The sequence below is a fragment of the Melopsittacus undulatus genome, chromosome Z, assembly GCF_012275295.1.
Source record: "Melopsittacus undulatus isolate bMelUnd1 chromosome Z, bMelUnd1.mat.Z, whole genome shotgun sequence".
NCBI classification, from domain to species: Eukaryota; Metazoa; Chordata; class Aves; order Psittaciformes; family Psittaculidae; genus Melopsittacus; species Melopsittacus undulatus.
The window spans coordinates 49,442,833-49,462,932 of NC_047557.1; the positions used below are offsets into that span (position 1 = coordinate 49,442,833).

Consider the following 20,100-nt stretch of genomic DNA (forward strand, 5'->3'; position numbering starts at 1 on the left):
AAAATCAGAGGCTTGAGCTAACGATCAGAAAATATTGTGTGATTTCTTGATCAAGCATGAACAACCCCATGTATTCACATTTTCTTGCTATTATATACAACTCTTAAATCTTTCATTATAGTGATACTGAATTATGTAGCTGTCATCACACTGGTAAGGAGAGCAGCCTCTGTTTTTGGTTTAGGATTTGGTTTGTTGTTTTGTTTTTGGTGGTTTTTTTTTTCCAAAAAATATAAATTTTGCTACATTTCAAGCTTTAATTAAACCAAAATTTCTTAGGGTTTATTTTTCCTCTCCACATACTCTGTTTTGAAAAACACAAACGCAACAATGAACAAAAGTAACTACTAAAAGTAGGCACTTGCTCCTGCAGATGAAAATGCAGTTGAAAGAGAGAAAGCTGAATAAAATTTAAATCAGAGACAGTAGAGTGAAAATAAAAATTCTGAATCATATCACTATTAAACTGCTTCATTTCTTAAGTACAATAGCAAGAGAAGATTAATTTTCCATATCAAAGTAAACTTACTACCACTAATGTTGCTTCCACAGATATTGATGAATGTATGATAATGAATGGAGGCTGTGACACCCACTGCACTAACTCAGAAGGCAGCTATGAATGTAGTTGCAGTGACGGCTATGCTCTCATGCCAGATGTCAGGACATGTGCAGGTAGGTTTTAATATCTTAGAACTTCCAGCATGGTATCTTTATGCTGTTATTCTTTTAGCCAGTCTGTACCAGAGTGACAGAATTATTATCTGCATTTTTTTTTTTCCTAGATATTGATGAATGTGAAAACAATCCAGATATCTGTGATGGTGGGCAATGTACAAATATTCCAGGGGAATATCACTGTCTCTGTTATGATGGATTTATGGCTTCTGTGGACATGAAAACTTGTATTGGTATGTAGCTGTATGCAGCAAATTTAATGCAAGACTAAATAGCCTGTAGTTAATGTTTTAGGATGTTCTGCTGAATACTTGAAAGTGGGTATGGAACCCGTGTATATTACAAAAATAAATAATCTGTAGATCATTCTCACCTATTACTATAAATGTCAGGAAGGCTAGGAAAAAAATTGAGAAGTCCATAGACAAATCAAATCACATAGTCTCAGAAATAGGAGTGATTTAATTGTTATTATGTGTTTCCTCTAAAACACCTCTATTGAGAGATTGAGTGCCTAGCATTTTCTTCTGTCCCTTGTAAATGTTACACTTTATTCCTTCAACTACGGGATGTTATCATAAGTGATTATAAAGGAAATTAAAAGAATCTTGTCAGATTAGCTTGAACCTTTTGATGTATCATGTTTATATTAAGTTCTTACCTTTTCCATTTAATATAAACTTTCACATTTTGAATTTTAAGGTGATTTTGGCTATAGTAATAACATTTTCTTATATTTTGTGAGCATCTGTTGAACAAACCTTCACTTTTCATGTGTGCACACTTGCACAGACACACACACTGAAGAAAAACAAGTTATATGTAATGTTGAGCAAAGCTGTCCTAATCTGATTTTGTCTTTTTATTCTATGTTTCAGTGGGGCTTAAGATTTTCTTTTAACCTTCACTTTTATGTTATTCCACATTCTTGTTTTCATTTTTGTGCAATTATTCCATGCTTATTCTACCAACATAAAAGTTAAGAACCAATCTCTTCACTATTTTTTTATATTAGCCATGGCATGTGGCTGTAAAATCAAAAACCTTTTTTAAAATTTTATACACAACTGTTCTTCTGTAGGGAAACAGTATCTGATGTTAAGTTCAAAAACCTACAGTGATAAAGTGTGAATTTTTCCCATTTATGTGGCTGCTTTCTTTGCTAATGGAATCATCCAATTTGTCAAAAAGCCTCCGAGGTAACTACAGTTTTTTTACGGAATCTAACATTACTTTCAGCAAAGAACTTAGGTTTGGGTTTTTTTTTTTCAGCAGAAACATTTTCTATATTTTGTATTTATTTTACAGTATGTGGAATTAGGTCATCTTGGCATTAGTGTAAAATTGGAGCTATTTGAATAAAGTCAAAAAGCTGACTTAAATGTAACTCCTAACAACGCTATGTTTTAGTGTAAGTTTTAACCAGATATTTAAACTATTTAGCTCCCAAATGAGGTGGATTCTGGAATAATGTTAAAGCCTTGTATTATAGTTGAAAACCTACACTGAGGATTTAGGATGCAGTATAAGACTCTATACCACAGTTCAGATGCAAACTGTATTGTTGTTTAGGAGAGGTTTATTTCCTAATGGAAAGTTTTCATCATCTGTATGATGCTCAGTGAAACTGGGAAGAACAGGGGGACATCAGGAGCTAACTTTTCTCCCTCTTCAAACTTCAGAGTGCATCAAGGCAGCAAGGGCTGAGCAGCCAGACTGTAGAGGTGTTGAGGAAGGGAGTCTGGCACAAGAGCACTTCTATAGTCATGATGCTCTGTTTTTTTCCTGTGCTGTTTTATTTTACATGGTTGTGGAAAAACATTTCTGGTTGTGGCTTACTACTTTTTCTTTCTATATAAATTCTTATTTGAAACAAAAATATACCTATATCATGATCAAAACCATTTTTTAAAAAAATTCTTTAAAGCGATTTTTATAACTAGTTTCATAAACTAACTAGCAGTCTAAATAAATTAGGAAACACTGTGATATTTGGACTACATATTCATCCTTACTTGCTTTTAGGAAATTAAAAGAATACAGAATGGAACAGCTGAAATGTATTATGATAAAGATTAATAAATGCCACATGTTGTAGGGTTGGACCATGCTTCTGGTATTTATACCTCATTGGAAGCATTTCAAAAGAGAAAATATGCTGTTAATTGACAGTAACTTTCAACTAATAATGAATTTATGTGCATTCACAGATGTGAATGAATGTGATTTGAATTCCAACATCTGTATATTTGGGGAGTGTGAAAACACTAAAGGTTCCTTCATTTGTCACTGTCAGCTAGGATATTCAGTCAAGAAAGGAACCACTGGATGCACAGGTAAATTTCCATCACATCTGCCATGGTGTACACATACTTGGTTTGACTTTCAGGCAGAATAAATGCTAAAGTCTTTACACACAGCTAAGAGATTGGTGTCTCTACATAATGGTAAATAGAAGACTAAGTGTTTTAGATTTGTCAGCATGCATCCAGAGTTTGAAAAGGCACATTCCTTGACCAATATCTATGTGATGTGACAGTCCCCTTACATAACTGTAATTCAAAGACAAAGGTTTTATCAGTATAACTTGGCAGAATATTTTGTGGTACAAAATATAGTTTGGGTGGGCACAGCTGCATTTGTATGAGAAGTATTTTATCAGTATTTATTTGTCAGACATACCTAAAGCCTGAACTCCTCTGTCAAATAAAGCTGCATGAAATGATCCTGTAGTCTAAGAGCAGGACACAGGGAAAGAAGAGAAAGAAAAGAATGAAGAAAAGTTACGTTATACAAGAGAAAGTTTATGCCATTCTTCAAACTGTGCTAACAAATTTTAGAGAATCATAGTCAGCCAGTTTTAAACTCTATGAGTTCCTTTGATAGTTAAGCAGTACCTTGTCTTCTGCAAGGTGAGTTCATTGCATTCAGGAAGCTAAGTTCATCCAAAGTTATTCTCCTGGGAAAACTGACAAAATTCCTGCTATAATTTGGTCTTTAAGAATTTGTTCATTAATCACTAAAATCCTGGGCTAATAATTTTTATAACTGAAATGTTCCTGTACATCCATATGTCTCACCTAATTTTAAGACATATAAAGATCAGCTTATTAAGTGTATCTGGAAAATAGCTTTAATTTCAAACTGAAAAGCAGTTGTATCAAAGCAGACTGTTTGTCATTTTTACAAACACCACCCCCCCTCCGATGAATATACAGTTTTCGCTATTTTTTATTCATGTATAATATAACTAACTTGCATGAACATTTGTTTTTTAAAGGACTGCAAACCTTCACAGTGGAAATAAGCAACATGTAAAAGAAATATAATTTGTAATATCCCAGTGTCCCTGATGTAAATACTAATAGTTTATTTTGTGCTTGTAGATGTGGATGAGTGTGAAATTGGTGCTCACAATTGTGACATGCATGCCTCATGTGTCAACATACCAGGAAGATTTAAATGTAGTTGCAGAGAAGGATGGGCTGGAAACGGCATTAAATGCATTGGTAAGTGTACAGAAATGAAAGCTTTTCTTTTTTCTTTTTTCTTTTTTTTTCTCTTTTATTTTTTATTTTAATGCTTGGAAACATTTTGTCTAAAATCATGAGTTATAATTTTAATGCTAAAATTAACTTGCTATAGATTAACCAAGTATTTTCCAATAAGAACTTTGTGTATTTATGGAGAGATAAGTGTCTTTGCACTTGTGCTAGTTACTTTGACAGTTAATTGTAAGCCAAATATACGAACTGCATCTATTACTGCATCTTTTGCTCCATATGTGAAGATCTTGATGAGTGCTCCAATGGGACCCACCAGTGCAGCGTGAATGCTCAGTGTGTAAACACTCCAGGGTCGTACCGCTGTGCCTGTGCAGAGGGGTTCACTGGGGATGGATTGACTTGTTCTGGTAAGAAGTTTCAGAGGGAGCTGACACATCACTGATTGATTGTTTCTGTTGCATGGAAGCTTTGCAAATTAGATCTAAGGCCAAAGTGCAAAAGAGATTGTACTTAAAAATGGCTTTTAAGATGAGGATTCTTCCCATCTGCTCACAAAATGCTAACAAAGGCAACCAATAGTTCTTTTGTGTGCCAAATGGGGCCCACTGGGCTCATCTGTTGTGTGAAGTTCCTGTCTGCTGCTGCTTCCTCCTCTTCCACCTCCTCTTTTTCATGTCAATGTTTCTGAATGTGCATGTGCTGCTTGCAGTAGCAGACTCTCTAGTCAAGACCACAGAACACCATGTCTCTGTTACTGTTCCCCTCTTATAGGCCGTGTCTGTCTCTGGCAGGAAAAGCATCATCTGTTTTCACCTTCATAGTATTAGTGGAGCAGGATTTGATCATTAACTGATGTGTAAAGATAATCAATAAAAGACTGTGTTTCAGATCTTCTAATTTTTAAAAAATCAGATCTGATACTAGGGATTGACAAATAAAATGAAAAAAAAAATCATATTGAAAATTTTTTTGGACAATCCTAAGCGTATTTGTCAATATTATGAGCCTTTATGATGACTGCAGTGGTGAACGCCTCATCACCCTGCTCTTTCATAGCTCTTTAAAAAAATTACATTCGGGGCATACTAGAAGAATCCCTAGTAGTGTGCAAATAGTAGTTGCAATGTTCATAATTTTCAAAGAGTATTTTCAAAAATGCATATGAACATATATTTTCTGACTATGATTCACATAAGAAAATTTGCCTTTTGAATGTGTTTTGTATCAAAGTAACACAGCGATATATGCCAGGAGACAAAATCTTGGCACTGCAAGCAAAGTATTCAACTTGTTAAAGATAATAGTATTGAATCTAAAAACTGTGCATTAGAACAAATGAACAAAAAAATCTGTTAATGAAAAACAAGGAGTAAAGAATCATGACAGAGATTTGGAGATTACATATGTGCTTTTCTGCATTCATTCAGTTTCTGTCATCTTCAGATATATATCTTTATTTCAACAATACTTTATATTTTTATATGCTTTATATCAACTTTATATGTTTTATATCAACAATACTCAATAGCACTATTATTTTGAATGCCAGGATATATATATATTTTGCTAGTGACACAGGCAATTTCAAAGAGATTTTATGCCTTTTACAGATGTTGATGAGTGTGCAGAAAATCTTCATCTCTGTGAAAATGGGCAGTGTTTGAATATCCCTGGTGCCTACCGTTGCGAGTGTGAGATGGGATTCACTCCCACCTCAGACAGCAAATCATGCCAAGGTAAGCCACTGGTACTTCAAGTTCATTTTCTGAGTTTGGATTGGCTGTAGTAAAGCAAACAAGAAGTTCTGGAGGGAACTCAGCCTGAAAACAGAATAATCAGAACGTGCTTCACATGTAAGTAATTTCTTCACAGATTATTTTGCAGTATAAATCATGTTGAAGGTGGCTTTCATCTTTTTATAAAGTTTTCCTAGCCTTGGTCCAAAAATCCCACAGTAGAGCTTTGGCTCAGTAATTTTGTTGTTTTAATTTTTCCTCATCCTTTTCTCACTAGTGAAGAGTGTGTGGGATCCCGTGTTTGTCACTGTTTATTTAGTGTGTTTACATATGAGACAGAAACTGCATCAGGCGATCTCATTTTAAAACAAATGTTTTCAGGAAAATTTAAGTAGGCAAATCATTGTTAGGTTTGACAAGTTTGTAACACTCCTTTAACATGTATATTGGAGATTTTTTGTCATCACCTTTTCACTCTCAATATTGTAGCAGTTTCTCTGAATGGCAAAAGGAATTATCATTCTAGTCCAGTTCAGCTTCTCTTCCCTGTTGTGTTCTTATGTGGTTTCTTAGCTTAATATGAGAGAACTGTATATTGGAGAAAGTCTTTAGCTGGTGCTCCAAAACTTTTAAACTTATTTCATGATTTATGGTGGAAACCTCATAATGTCTTACAAAATAAAAATTCTTGATGAGACATTAAAACCAAATGTAGTCTCTAAAATTCAGTCTATAACATGACATGTTCAAACATTCAGGTGTACATGTATGAATCAGGCTTATAGCTATAGAAAAATCTGGATTTATTACAATAATTTTAATGCAAATAATTCATCCAGTTTCTTCAGAAATTCCTTAAGATGTCAGTACATTATCCTCTCAATGGTACAGTCTTTTCCATAGCCTTATAAAGCTTCATCTGAATACAAGTGTCATGGTTTAAACCCAGCCACACAGCTCGTTCACTCCCCCACCACCTTGCTCCCCCAAATCCCAGAGTGTTGGGGAGGCGAATCAAAAGAATGTAGCTCCCACAGGTTGAGATAAGAACAGTTTAATATCTAAGGTGTAACAGAAATCACTACTGCTACCACCAATAATAATAATAATGATAAAGGAAATAACAAGTGAAGAGAATGAAACACCTCACCACCCACCGACCCATAACTCACCCCACGCTGCCTAACAGAGCACAGAACAATACCTTTACCAACCCCCCGAGCACTAGCCCTTCTGGGTAACTCTCAGTTACATCCTGGGCATGATGTGCTGTGGTATGGAATACCTCTTTGGCTAGCTTGGGTCAGGTGTCCTGCCTCTCCTTCCTCCCGGCCTTCCCTCCTCCCTGGCAGAGCATGAGGCTCAGAAAGTCCTTGGCCAGAGTAAACATTTGAGCAGTAACTAAAAACATAGGTGCTATCAGTACCGTTCCCAGACTGAAAGTCAAAACACAGCGCTGCAGCAGCTACCAAGAAGGAGGAAAAATGACTGCTACTGCTGACCCCAGGACAAGTTATGTTCATGACCTGATTTGGAGGTTATTCAATGACAGCACTCCAAGGTACTTAGAAATCTGCATTTAATTTCCAGTTTGAATTTGCTCAGAACTGTTGGATATTAGGTATTTATCTTAAATTTCCTTTTTCCTTAACAATTTTTGTCTCTCTCCCCCCTCAAAAGTTACCGCTTCTCAAATGTTACTATAGAGAGGCATTATATCAGTTCTCAAGCTTTGGCTAAGGCAAGTAAAACAAGTTTAAAATAGGTTTTTCATTACTCTTATCATTTTAATATCCCCTTTTTTATACCTTCTCCAATTTTAGTTCACTGCTATTAATCAGAGCGGCGTATACAGAATTTCAAATGAAGATTTAGCTGCACATTGTAAAACAGTATTAATGCTTTCCACTTCCCTGTCTCTGTTAAAATAGCTCACTAATACATGCTAGAGTTGCATTAGCCTTTTTCACAGCTGCTTTATTTTGGCAATGTAAAAGTCTTGATGACAGACAGTACCTGCAGAGTTTTTTTTCCTGCAGTTGAAGGTAAGTAATGTAACCTACCTTCCACTCAGAAGTCCTTTATAATTAGTGTCTAAAACTTTGTACTCTGCACTGCTAATATACAACTTCTAGCACTGTAGTTTACAAAGTTGTCTAATTTTCCGTGAGGGTCTTTCAGATTCATTTCATCTTCAGTTTACATGAGCACAGAAACAGACCTTTAGATGCATTGTAGCTCACCTATATGTTGTTACTATATAACAGATTTAATAGATGGGTTTGAGAAAATCATAGCTAATTCTTACTTAGTTTTTCTTTTCCCTCTATTCTTTCTTCAAGGAGATATAAGAAACTGCTGATGCCTACTCTCATTCTTTCTAGTATACATTTTTTCCTGAGGGTAGTGTTTTCAAAAACTTCTTTGCCATTACTACGAAATGTTGTAGCCTATGAGCTAGGAAATTACTGGCACCTTTGTATTGTGTTATGGTTTATTCTGTTTAATGCACATTTTGAAAGGAACCTGTTGGCTTTTTGCCTTAACATTCATTTTGAGTCAGTTTTGCTAATTTTACTTCACACTACATAAACCAGGAGTAACTAACAAGCAGCTTCATGGAGAATGCCTCACAAATACCTAGCTGTGGTGTTCTACACAAAACCAAAAGTGATTACTCACTGTTGCTTTTTTAAGCATTTTTTTTTAATTACATGCATCTTCATTTTCTTTTAGTACAACTGATTATAATATCAATATGGTAAAGCTGTGTAATTTTCTGTTATTAATGTATTCCTTCAGATATCAATGAATGTGCCTTCCAGAACATATGTGTATTTGGCACCTGTAATAATCTACCAGGAATGTTTCATTGTATCTGTGATGATGGCTATGAACTAGACCGAACTGGGGGAAATTGTACAGGTATATTTCTTCTGTTCTGAAATATGTCAAGAATTACTTTTTTTTTAATAATATCAAGGTAATTTAACAATGAGTTCAAAAAAAGTGAATTGTATTCTCTTACAACAATTAGAATGTATTTTTCCCCACTAATCGGGCAATGTGATTTGCGTGCTTTGGAGTGCATTTAAGAATGGAAGAAAAAGAATGCCTTCTTAAATATGCAGCTGTAAGAAGGTTATTCCTAAATGTTTGATGAATTATTAGTAGGGCTTTTTGTTCAATTTCAGCTAAAATTCACTTGTGTTTGAAATTTTCTTGCCCATTTTGTCTCAGAAAGTAAAATCATTCTTCTTTTCTGTTCAGTGAGCAGATTTATAAATATGACCATTCTATTTTAGATATCGATGAATGTGCCGATCCCATTAATTGTGTTAATGGTCTTTGTGTAAATACTCCTGGAAGGTATGAGTGTAATTGCCCTCCAGACTTCCAGCTGAATCCTACTGGAGTGGGTTGTGTGGGTAAGTAAAAGCTACCTGAAGCATTACAGCCATGGTGATTGTTTTGGTGCAAATGAAGGTTGCAAGATAGAAAAATTATACTTCCGCATGCTATTTATCTTGTTATATAGTTTTCCAGAGATGGAGTTAAATTATTTTAACTGATTAATAGGTTTTATAGTTTCTTTAAAATACACTTTTTCAAAATTTGTCAAAACACGTATTATCTGCATTTCTATTCTCATCATAATCAATAATTTTCATTTAAAACCTGGAATGTTAATCCTGGGTGTGTCTTTGGACTGATTTATGCGTTTAGTTTAAGTCTAAACTGGAATTAAGACTGGTTGTGACACCCATTTGGCTGGAAACACAAAGTAAAAGACACATTTCACTGTAGTTTACACAATTGTCCTCTCTCTCACATAGACAGTGTGAATTTTCATTACTTTTCCCCCTTGCTACATGACACAGGACTGTTATGTATGAACAGCCCTGCAAACCCTGAATTATGACCAGAGAATTTAAGTGATCTGTGAAGATGCTTATGAGAACGAGTTATGCTACTCTAGCTGACTTTCATTTCGCTAAAAAATGGAAGGTTGAGTTGGCACTCTGTTTTGGGGCCAGTAGCTGTCCCAGTGACATTTTTGGCAGGGGTCCTGTGTTTCCTCAAGGATGACTCCACACTGGAAGAGAACCTACTTACAGGTATATCTAGAAACCCTAGGCTTCCAAATGAGAGAACAAGCTCTCCTCTTTCAAGAAAAAATGTTGACTAAGAAAGTGTTAGAAAATGTCTCTGACCCTTATTTCTGTCCTGAAGAAATACTGCTTGGGCATTTTTAGTTTCTCAGCAATTCATGGTACAGAAAAAGACGGCCAACACTTGGTTCCCTAGGAAGCATGGGGGTTTGGGTTGTGTGGTTGTGTGCTAGGATTTTTTCAAGTTCAGCTTCATGCAGTGGCAGAACTGGAATCCACTTGCCCATCTGTGGGGGTAGCTACAAGCCTCAGGTGTACACCATCTCTATTCAACCTGATTCCTTGACACAGTGCAACAACCACTCAGTGAACATTCAGCTTTTGGTTTTGACAGAGGCAAGCAAAGTCTCTGCTTCCCATGAAATACCATCAGAGTAAGATAGTAGAAATAAAACCCTAATCCATGAATGAAATGACACTTTAGTGTGGGGTTTTTTAGAAGCCTGTGAAAAGCTGGGGCACCATGTGCAACTAAAAACAGTTATACTGTTTTATATGAGTACAGACACTGTTAGGTTTTGACCTTCTTTTATTTCACCAGCAGTTCTTATCTGTAATATTTCCGGAGTGTTAAATGATTTTTCATGTGAAGTGGAAACAGACAGAACTGTCATTCCAGTGCAGATATGCTAGTAGTAGTTCTAGATTTGGTATGCTTTGGGTATATCTTCTTTACTGATTCACACAGTCCAAAGAGAGAAGAACTGAATTTTTGTTTTCTTGTGATACGTTATAGTCTCAGGACTGCAATTCCAAGTTGAAACTTCACTTGCAATACTGTTTGTGGCACAGGCACATGGTAAAACATCACCCAGTTTTCACTCCAAGCTTGTAGTAATTTGGAAAACGAACAAGCGAACAACCAAAACCCCGGAAAGGCTAGTAGGAAAAAAAACCACAACAAACAAACAAAAAAAAAAAACACACAAAAAAAAACAACCAAAAAAACCTGAAAAAGCTTCTTGCCTCGGGAATGCGCAAGGTGTGCTGAAAAATGTTCCAGAAACTTTTCAGTAAAGGACAACAGCTTCTGTTTCTCTTCAATAGCACAATCTCTTGCACTCTTGATGGACTTGGTATAGGTGCTCTGCTAGAGAATTTCAGGCTCTGCCTTTGTTCCAAGGTCTGTTGTGTCATACTGTTCTTAGTGGGCCTGAGGCCTTGGGCTGAAGATCTTCCAAAACGGTTGTTGTTTTTCACTTTTCCCAAGAAGAATGAAGTCAAATCTCTTCTTGGCTTCTCTTAAAAAGGGCTATGTCTGGTGTTATCATAAATGAAGAGAAGCAAGCAGTTCTTCTGAGAACAGGAGGTAAGTATTCACAGAGTAACCACATTTGGGTTGTTTCAGCTCAATTCCACAGTAAGAACAGGATGTGCTCTTTTTAGAAATACAGTTCATTTTACTCTCTTCTAACACTGTCTTAAAAAAACCCTTCACTGACATATGATGATCAGTGATGTGAGGTAAATCTTGCCTCTAGGGAGATAGATACCCTACTTGAAGTTTCTTTTCATCAGAGGCTCAGAGGTAGAGAACACATATGCCTTATTTGAGCTTTACATCAGTGTGCGTTTATAGTGAGACACTGAAACTGGTTGTAGAATATGTGGAGCCAAAGAAGGCACTTCTTTTTCACAATCTCTGGTACAGTATGCTCTTAAAAAGCCATGCAGAAAGAGTCACCCAAACTTGTCTATTAATGCTTGAATTGGAATAAATTTAAACCTATTTGAAAGCTTGAGATTTTTCTCTTGACTGATGTTAAGAACCTTTAAAAGAAAAAAGTCCAGTCTGAAAATTAGTGTGAAGTTGTGTTTTGTACTACACATATTTAACTCAGCTTCAGGACCTTAAGAACAAGTAGTACCTAGCAACTGAGAAAGTTGCCTTCAAATTTTTTTTCACAGATATGTCCCAAACCTCAGGGCAATTTAAAAACTTGTGTCATGTCAAGACATCTATTAAACTATGGAAATTTTGAAAGGATTAACTACCTACATTTATCATATTGCATTCATTTTACTCCATGTAAATTGCTACAGCTGTAGCATCTGGCTCTTGCTGTAGGCAGTAAATTAAAAATGTGATATTTGTTAGGAAAATATGCATTTGGGAAATCATTGAAAAATTTATTTCTAAGTTTCTTAGTTATACTATTAACAGAAGTACTAAAAATGCAAAAAAGATACTGTGGCATTCATACAGTGAATTTATAAAAAAAAAAAAAGGTGCATTTCTGTGCATCGCAGTAAACTTTAATAGCAAAATGGTCTTTAGAATTGTAACAGTACTCTTGAGGAAATTAATATTTATCTTATTTGAATGCAATAAGAAATATTATAATAATTGACTGTCCTCTCATTCCTTATATTTATGACTCACTGCTAGTTATTTTCCATTTATAAAGAACAAGTAGACAATATATGCAGCAGTATGAAAACTCATAGTTCTGCTTCTCTTAGATTCCTTGCTCATTCTACTGATGCCAGCAACTGTCTAAATTATTAAATTACAGTCTGAGTGCACTAATAACTAATTTTCATCAAATGTACTGTGCATTTATATAATTTCAGTGTTGAATTTTGAAGAATTTCTTTGCCAGTAGATGAATTCTTCCATTGACATGACTTTGTTCTGTAATTCCACAGAAAAATATGTAATTCCTTTAATTCTACAAGAAAGAGCCATAGCCTAGTCACAATCAGAATATGGAGAAGAAATGCAGCAAACTGCAGCAAGGTTTCTGATGTTTGTTGCTTCCTAGGAAGACTGGGGATAGTGTATGTGCTACATTAGAGTATGGTGTGACTTTGAAAGTCATGAAAGCATTTTAAACTCATCTCTGGGTACTTAGGAAGCTGAAGCTAGCCATTTTCCTTGCTGTCTCTTACAACATCAGTAACTGCCAGTCTTCATGAGTGTTTTGAGCTTCCCAGTGACTTCAAAAGCACAATGTTATCTGAATTTCTGCTCTTAGATATGAAACATTAAAATGAACTCTGGCTGTTCCTATGTCCTGATCATTGTGTGGAGCTTTAGTCATATGTGCTTTATTTGTAGATAACCGTGTTGGCAATTGCTACCTGAAGTATGGACCACGAGGGGATGGCAGCCTATCCTGCAATACTGAAATTGGGGTTGGAGTCAGTCGTTCCTCATGCTGCTGCTCTCTGGGAAAGGCTTGGGGAAACCCCTGTGAGACATGTCCCCCTGTAAACAGCAGTAAGGAAATGTTCTCTTATTCTGCCCTCTAGAAGATGCTAAGAAGGGACAGAAGAAGTATTTGAATTTTTTAACTGTATTACTGTACATGTATTCATTATTGTGTAAGAAACTGATTTTGTTTGTGAAGCAGTGTTCTGGCACAGCTATAAAAGAAAATCTGCCCACTGCCATCAGAGAAGTGATGCAGAGGTGTGGATCTGAGTATCAGGAGACCTGACCTTTAGTCTTCTGTGACTCACGTGTTGCCTATTCTCATGGTAGTAAATCAGTGGTAACTTTAGAAGGCACTTGCCACTGGACCACGCTGTTGTACTTTGTGTAGGTTTGGGTATTTTATTTGCTTTTACTTTTGCCCCATTAAAAAAAAAAAGAAAACAAAAAAAAATTAGTTGTAGATACCCTGATTTAAGAATGGAATGGATTGCATGCATCTAGTAAGAGTTTTTACTCAGCTACTCCATGTTGGTGGAGAAATGAAAATAATAATGTTTAGAACTGAAATCATGGCTTTAATTTGTAGAGCTGCAGTAGTTGTCAGAGAAGAGTGTTGGTAACTGTTGGGTACCTATTGCTAAATCACTCTTGATTACTTTCAAAACTGATACTGATGATAGGTGTCAATTTTTTAGATCTTCGATGTTCTTTAAGTGAATAATGCAACAGAAATGTCAAGCATGTTGTTCGTAACAGTCTCATAATAATATTCATTCAAATTTTAACAACTATATTGATGTTATACTGATGTTTCATTTTAAATAACTAATGAAAACAGAAAATATGTACCTTTATAAAGGCACAGTACAGAGAAAACAACATTGTGCGTGCCTTAACAGATTCTTAAGTTCATGGTAATGTTTTAAGCAGAACTCTTAATCTTACCTTGATATTCTACTAGTCTAATGTTTTACCTTTATTTACTGTGAAGATGTCAAGAAAAGTAGAAAACCAATGAGCATAGGGAAGACACTAATTAAAAACACAAATGGAATGTTGTCTTTGTTAGCATTTTAATCTTCATATGACTGATATGATCTCTCTTGTAATACTTTAGCGGAATATAATACTCTCTGTCCAGGTGGAGAAGGATTCAGACCAAATCCTGTCACTATTATTTTAGAAGGTGAGTTTTTCATAAATTACTGTGATGGCTGGAATTTAAAAATGTGTCAGCTTTGGAGAAATGTATACTGGAACTATATTTTGCAAAAACCACTACATTTAGTGCAGAACAAAGCCCTCTGCTAATATGAATTGAACAATAACATGATGAAAAGACAAACTGTAAAAGAATATTGAAGAAGTTCAACAGTATTTCAGTAGGAAAATAAGCTGATGCATGCCTTCTGTGTGTCTCTTTACTGAAATCGGTCTTTGATATTGGCCCCTGAAGGACAAGTCATTTATGAAAATTACAGCTTATCGGTGGAAGGTATAAGTTCCAGGAAACAGTCATTGGACAAAGAATCTCTGGTTCCAGTGAATGTGCAGGAATGAAAAATTTTAGATGCCAAATTCTGTAAACAGTAATAGAAGTTGAACTTAATCAGCTCATCACACTGAAACTTGAAGAGCTATTTGAATGGAAGAGAATTAGGATGTCATCCATGCTTTAATGAAGTGCAATTTGAAAAAAAAAAAAAACCACAGGAAAAAATCCACATCACATTTAAAAGCTACTAGCTGGTGGAATTTCAGGGGAGTACTTAAAGTCTCTTGTTTCTTTTCATTCTGGAATGAAAATGTGGTGAGTTTTGTTCTCTGTTTTCAGACATTGATGAATGTCAGGAACTGCCAGGTCTCTGCCAAGGTGGAAATTGCATCAATACTTTTGGCAGCTTCCAGTGTGAATGTCCAAAAGGCTACTACCTCAGTGAAGAGACAAGAATCTGTGAAGGTTGATTTCCTTAAAACATCTTTCTCTGTCTCAATGTGGTATTGTGAAAAACACTATTTTTTTAGGCTTAAACCTATAAGTGGATATGGTACCCACACTGTTACCCAAAATCTTCTCCAGAAGCATTATATTTGGCACCAGTGTTATGATTAATATAAAGCTTGAAATGCAACACTTGAATATAGTAATGTTTATTTCTATGTGATAGATCTCAACTATGTGTACTAAGTAAACTAAGGTGGTTATTCATGATTTCTGGCTTCTCACTTCACCACCTTATATCTCCTGCTAGTTTCACTAGGGTCCCTGTATTCTATGTGAGAAAAGGCACCCTCTTCACAAGTATTTCAGAGTAGTAGTTTAATTTATACAATGTGAAGTAAAGTTAATACTGGTTTTCCATTTGTGTTTGTGATTGGTCCTAAGTGTGAGGACCAAAAATTGTAAATAGACCTGAAAAGTACATCTCTCATGGTTTGTCCTAGTTTGAGGTACTGTAAATCAGCTTTCCCTTCTTCATTCACTTTGAGAGAGAAAAAAAAAAAAAATCAACTGAATCCTGAGGCTTTACTAAGCTCAGGTGAAGATGACCAAACTGGTTTGAAACTACACTTGTATGGAAAAAAAAAGAAAAGTCTTACACCCCAAATATCTTAAATAAATATATCCAAGACTAGGGCAGCAAGACTTTGTGATTATCCCTCTTGCTTGCTAGTCTAAATAGTGTATTTCATAGGTAACTTCTCCATAGAATATTGAACACATTAATAGAACTGAAAAGAGACAGTAACATTCTTGTGAAAAGGGTGTGAATATCGTTTGTGTAGCTAAAGAGCTATTGGGGCACCAAGTGCTCCAGTTTCAGTGGTTAATTCAGTAACTTGATATTTATTTAGGGTTTTCTCTTGCACTTGCACTTTTGTACTGATTAAAAAATTAACAATATTACTTTTCAGCAGCTGTTACAATAGCTTCTTAACCCAAATCTGAGCTGTACTTTCCAAGCTAGCCTTTAAATGAAACATTTTTGTTACCTTAGGATGGTATATTATGGTTGTATTTCTCAGATATGTTTGCTAGGACTTGGTAGTCTTTTCCCTTGGCAATTGTAATGGTTTTGCTTGGTCTCTAGATATTGATGAGTGTGTTGCACATCCTGGTGTCTGTGGTCCTGGTACCTGCTACAATACCTTGGGGAACTACACCTGTATTTGCCCACCAGAATATATGCAGGTGAACGGAGGACGTAACTGTATGGGTATGCAAAATGTCATCTTTATTACAAATGCTTGACTATCGTATCAGACTGGTTTTGGCCCAGACTTTCTAGAAATTCCCTTTTAGATGAGGCCAGTTCTAAAGTCTTGTATTGCTTTTTCCTGTCTTTAACTTCCAGTTATGCCATGTAGCCAGGAAGGAGATTCCAATGTCTGATGTGCAGTGTTCCTTAACAGAACTCAGAAATCTTTTTTTTGTTTTGGTAGTCATTTCCAAATGGTAGAGTTTTCTATATAAATGGATCTGATGAACATCTACCATGTGTTTCTGATTTTTTGGAAATTTTCCTTTTACCCTTTTGTATCTTTGAATGAAAACTGAGAATATGTCAAATTTCAAGTAAGTCTAAAACACAGACTGTAGATTAGTTCAACCTTTAAATTATTTTTAAATGCATCCATGCATATGTTTGGATTGCATTCAGAAACTGAAGTTTGTGAACCACTGTCTAGATTGGTAGGGCATTGATATTTTCTTAAATTAGTTTGTTGATTGCCTCAAAAGTGATTCTTTCCTGACATCTAGACATGAGGAAAAGCTTTTGCTACAGAAGCTATAATGGAACCTCCTGTGAGAATGAGCTGCCCTTCAATGTGACCAAAAGGATGTGTTGCTGTACATACAATGTTGGGAAAGCCTGGAATAAACCTTGTGAACCATGTCCAACTCCAGGAACAGGTAAATTCTCCTATAATCATCCAATTTTTTTACTTTCTTGCTTATTTGCTCTTTTGACCTATTGGCTAAAGCTAACACTTTAGTTACAAAAAAAATCTTTGCTATACTCCCAAAGCAGAGTGACAATAACCTGCCATCCTGCCACTGACTGGATTAAGTCTTGGTGTGCTGAACAAGAATAAGTATTTCTTCCATGCTTTTAAGTGGAAGGAGTATCACTCCACACTGAATGGAAATATACAGCTTAAATATTTTGAATCATTCCGCCTGGATGAAAATCAAAATTCAGAAACAACATGCCTATTTTCCCTCTCAGCTGCCCTGGAAGGCAAGGGAAAGATAATGAACCACTGTCAAGTGTCACAGAGATGAATAAAAAGGTCTCAAAAGTACAGACTGACTTTCTCATCAGCAGCAGGAGTATGTCAGTCCTGTAGCTGAAAGAATATTTGTAATACAGGTATCAGTAGGTAGATCTAATTATTTAGACCTGTTTTTTGGTGATGGGGCGCTATAAAATGAGTACTTTGTGGTTGTTTTATTCTTTCTTTACAACTAATATCAAAGCTTTCATAGGTCTTGTATGGAAATAGAATTACTCTCATTTATTTAGATTTATGTCAAGAATCTATGTTCTTGTAGGTAAGACACACCAGGATGTTGTACTAAGTATAAAAAAGTTTTCTGAATGTGTGATTAAAGAACGCCCAGCTCTGAAGTTGGCATTTTGAGGTTTCTGGAAAAGTGGTCATTGGGCAGTAATACTAGGTTTCAAGATTCTGGCTGACAAGAGATTCTTGCTGCTGCTTGCCAGGATAATTAATTTGGGATAGTATAATTTAGTTGCTGGATATTTGGGGATACATTTATCCTGGTAGTACTAATCTGCCAGATGAACAAATGAACAGTGCCATAAAAGTGTCATCACGACAACATGATGAGAAATATTCAGCAAAGTACTAGCAGGGATTCATGCAATTAATATTCTTGAATGCAAGAAAGAATTCCTCTTTTAAATTGGTAAGACTGAAGTTCTCAAAAACTTCTGCAGCTTTTAAAGTTTTGTTAAGACCGTTCCACTTTGTCTTCAAGCAGTTACAGGGTTAAAATATTTCCCAGAATATTACAGTGTTGCCTTGTTAGATCTTCTAAATGCCTTTACTGTATTTGCAGACATGGTTGAACCTTTTTCAGCATGAAAAGAGATTGCATGAGGGATCAAACAAATTCCAAGTGTAAATGGTTGAATAGCTGCACTTATGTGATATAATCAGTGGTTCTGAAATCTGGGTGAGGGCTACACATCACAGACAGGGGTTATGATACAATGACCTTAACCACTTTGCTAGACTAAGCACAGTAGCTCATTAAGAGCATTATTCCACTCTGATGAGAATTGTATTTTTCCTCTAAATGAACTTCACGTGCCAATGTATTTGGGTTTTTTTCTCCCATTATGAACAGAGCTCTTTCTTTCTTTTCATATATTTATGCTTAGCAATCAATCTCTGGTGATTACCTTGTAGATCTTAACTATTACCATACACTTTAATCAGAAAAAATCATTTTTTCTTGGTTGCTTTTTTAACAAAGAAATGTAAAAAGCTGGTTCACTGCTAAGAGGGAACCAAGTATTTACAGAATTCTGTCATATCTTGATCATTTCAGGAGTACTTGACCTCAGAGAGTTTTTTTCCTCTTATGTGATAGGTCTTTTTGTCCTAAAAAATAACATAGTGATACGTACATGGGGGTTTGAAATATTTTTAAGTCGTTGAGGCTAAGTCGAGCTTTCAGAAAGTAAACCTCTGTCATGGTTGTATATGGATAATTTGTCACTGTGTATAAATGCATTATCACACAGTCCTTAGCTAATTATATGCTCTTCTCCTACATAGTACAAAAAAAAATACAGAAAACCACTATTAAATGGAATGCGTGAAATATGTACATAGCACAACTCATACGGAAAGAAGGACTGCAACCCTCAGTCTCTTCATCCTCCCTGATCTGAAATGTTAGGCTTTGCCACAGGAGTAGGTTGTCATCGCCTTTGGGTAGGGTTGTGAACACAAGGCCCTCTTTCTTTCTAGTATGTGTGTTTCATAGCTTTCAGGTCCCATGGACTTGTGTGCATTCAAGTTCTTAAGATGGTCTTGAATCAGATCCTCTCCTACAGTGGGCCCAAGGTCTTCATTCTGACAGTCCCTGTGTCTGCCTTCCAAGACTTGGGTGGTGTGTTGAGAGCCTTTGCCAGTGAAGACTGACGCAAAGAAGTCATTAAGAACCTCAGCCATCCAGTGTAGCCAGTCTTACCAACAGCTTTCGGAAAGGGCCCATGTTGTTCCTCATCTGTCTTTTATTTATAATGTACCTGTAGAATCCCTTCCTGTTATCTTTCATATCCCTAGCCAGGTTTAATTCTAACTGTTTAATTCACTGTAAATGCATTGTTCTCTGTTTTGCTCTAGCTGAATTCAAGAGCATATGCGGGAATATTCCTGGCTTCACTTTTGATATTCATACTGGAAAAGCTGTTGGTAAGTTTCACTAAACTTATTTTAACCAAAAATTGTTTTGCATTATATTGTAGCTGCATAATGGTACCAAAATGAACATTTAATATAATAAAACTCTAATTTGATTGTAGAGTTACAATGGTGATATAAATTTTGAGACTATTAATTTTGTAAAATTTTTTGGATTTTTTTTTATTTCTACATTTTGTTACCATCTTTTTTACACTTACCTCCTTAGTTCATGGAGTTTATGGTTTTGAGTTTTTATTGGTAATATAAAAGATTTTAGTTTCAAACATGTTGTGGGACTTGTCTGCTCATTTGTAACAGTTCTGCATCTTGTCTAACACTTAGTATTACTCTGTTTTGAATCACTTCCTGAACTTCACGTAGTGTATTTTTCTCTCATAATG

General features: G+C 35.6%; 1 protein-coding gene across 2 annotated transcripts in view; it reads left to right on the plus strand.

The window, feature by feature from the left end:
• Window positions 1-20,100, plus strand: part of FBN2 (fibrillin 2) — a 149,941-nt gene that overhangs the window by 100,013 nt on the left and 29,828 nt on the right. For both annotated transcript variants that reach the window (XM_005154899.3, XM_005154898.3), the window contains exons 29-42: window positions 553-675; window positions 786-911; window positions 2,889-3,014; window positions 4,065-4,187; window positions 4,469-4,591; window positions 5,795-5,920; window positions 8,723-8,845; window positions 9,226-9,348; window positions 13,154-13,315; window positions 14,370-14,438; window positions 15,087-15,212; window positions 16,345-16,470; window positions 17,016-17,168; window positions 19,640-19,708. In XM_005154899.3, the coding sequence (XP_005154956.3) occupies window positions 553-675; window positions 786-911; window positions 2,889-3,014; window positions 4,065-4,187; window positions 4,469-4,591; window positions 5,795-5,920; window positions 8,723-8,845; window positions 9,226-9,348; window positions 13,154-13,315; window positions 14,370-14,438; window positions 15,087-15,212; window positions 16,345-16,470; window positions 17,016-17,168; window positions 19,640-19,708 (1,698 nt within the window). The remainder of the gene's footprint in view (window positions 1-552; window positions 676-785; window positions 912-2,888; window positions 3,015-4,064; window positions 4,188-4,468; window positions 4,592-5,794; window positions 5,921-8,722; window positions 8,846-9,225; window positions 9,349-13,153; window positions 13,316-14,369; window positions 14,439-15,086; window positions 15,213-16,344; window positions 16,471-17,015; window positions 17,169-19,639; window positions 19,709-20,100) is intronic.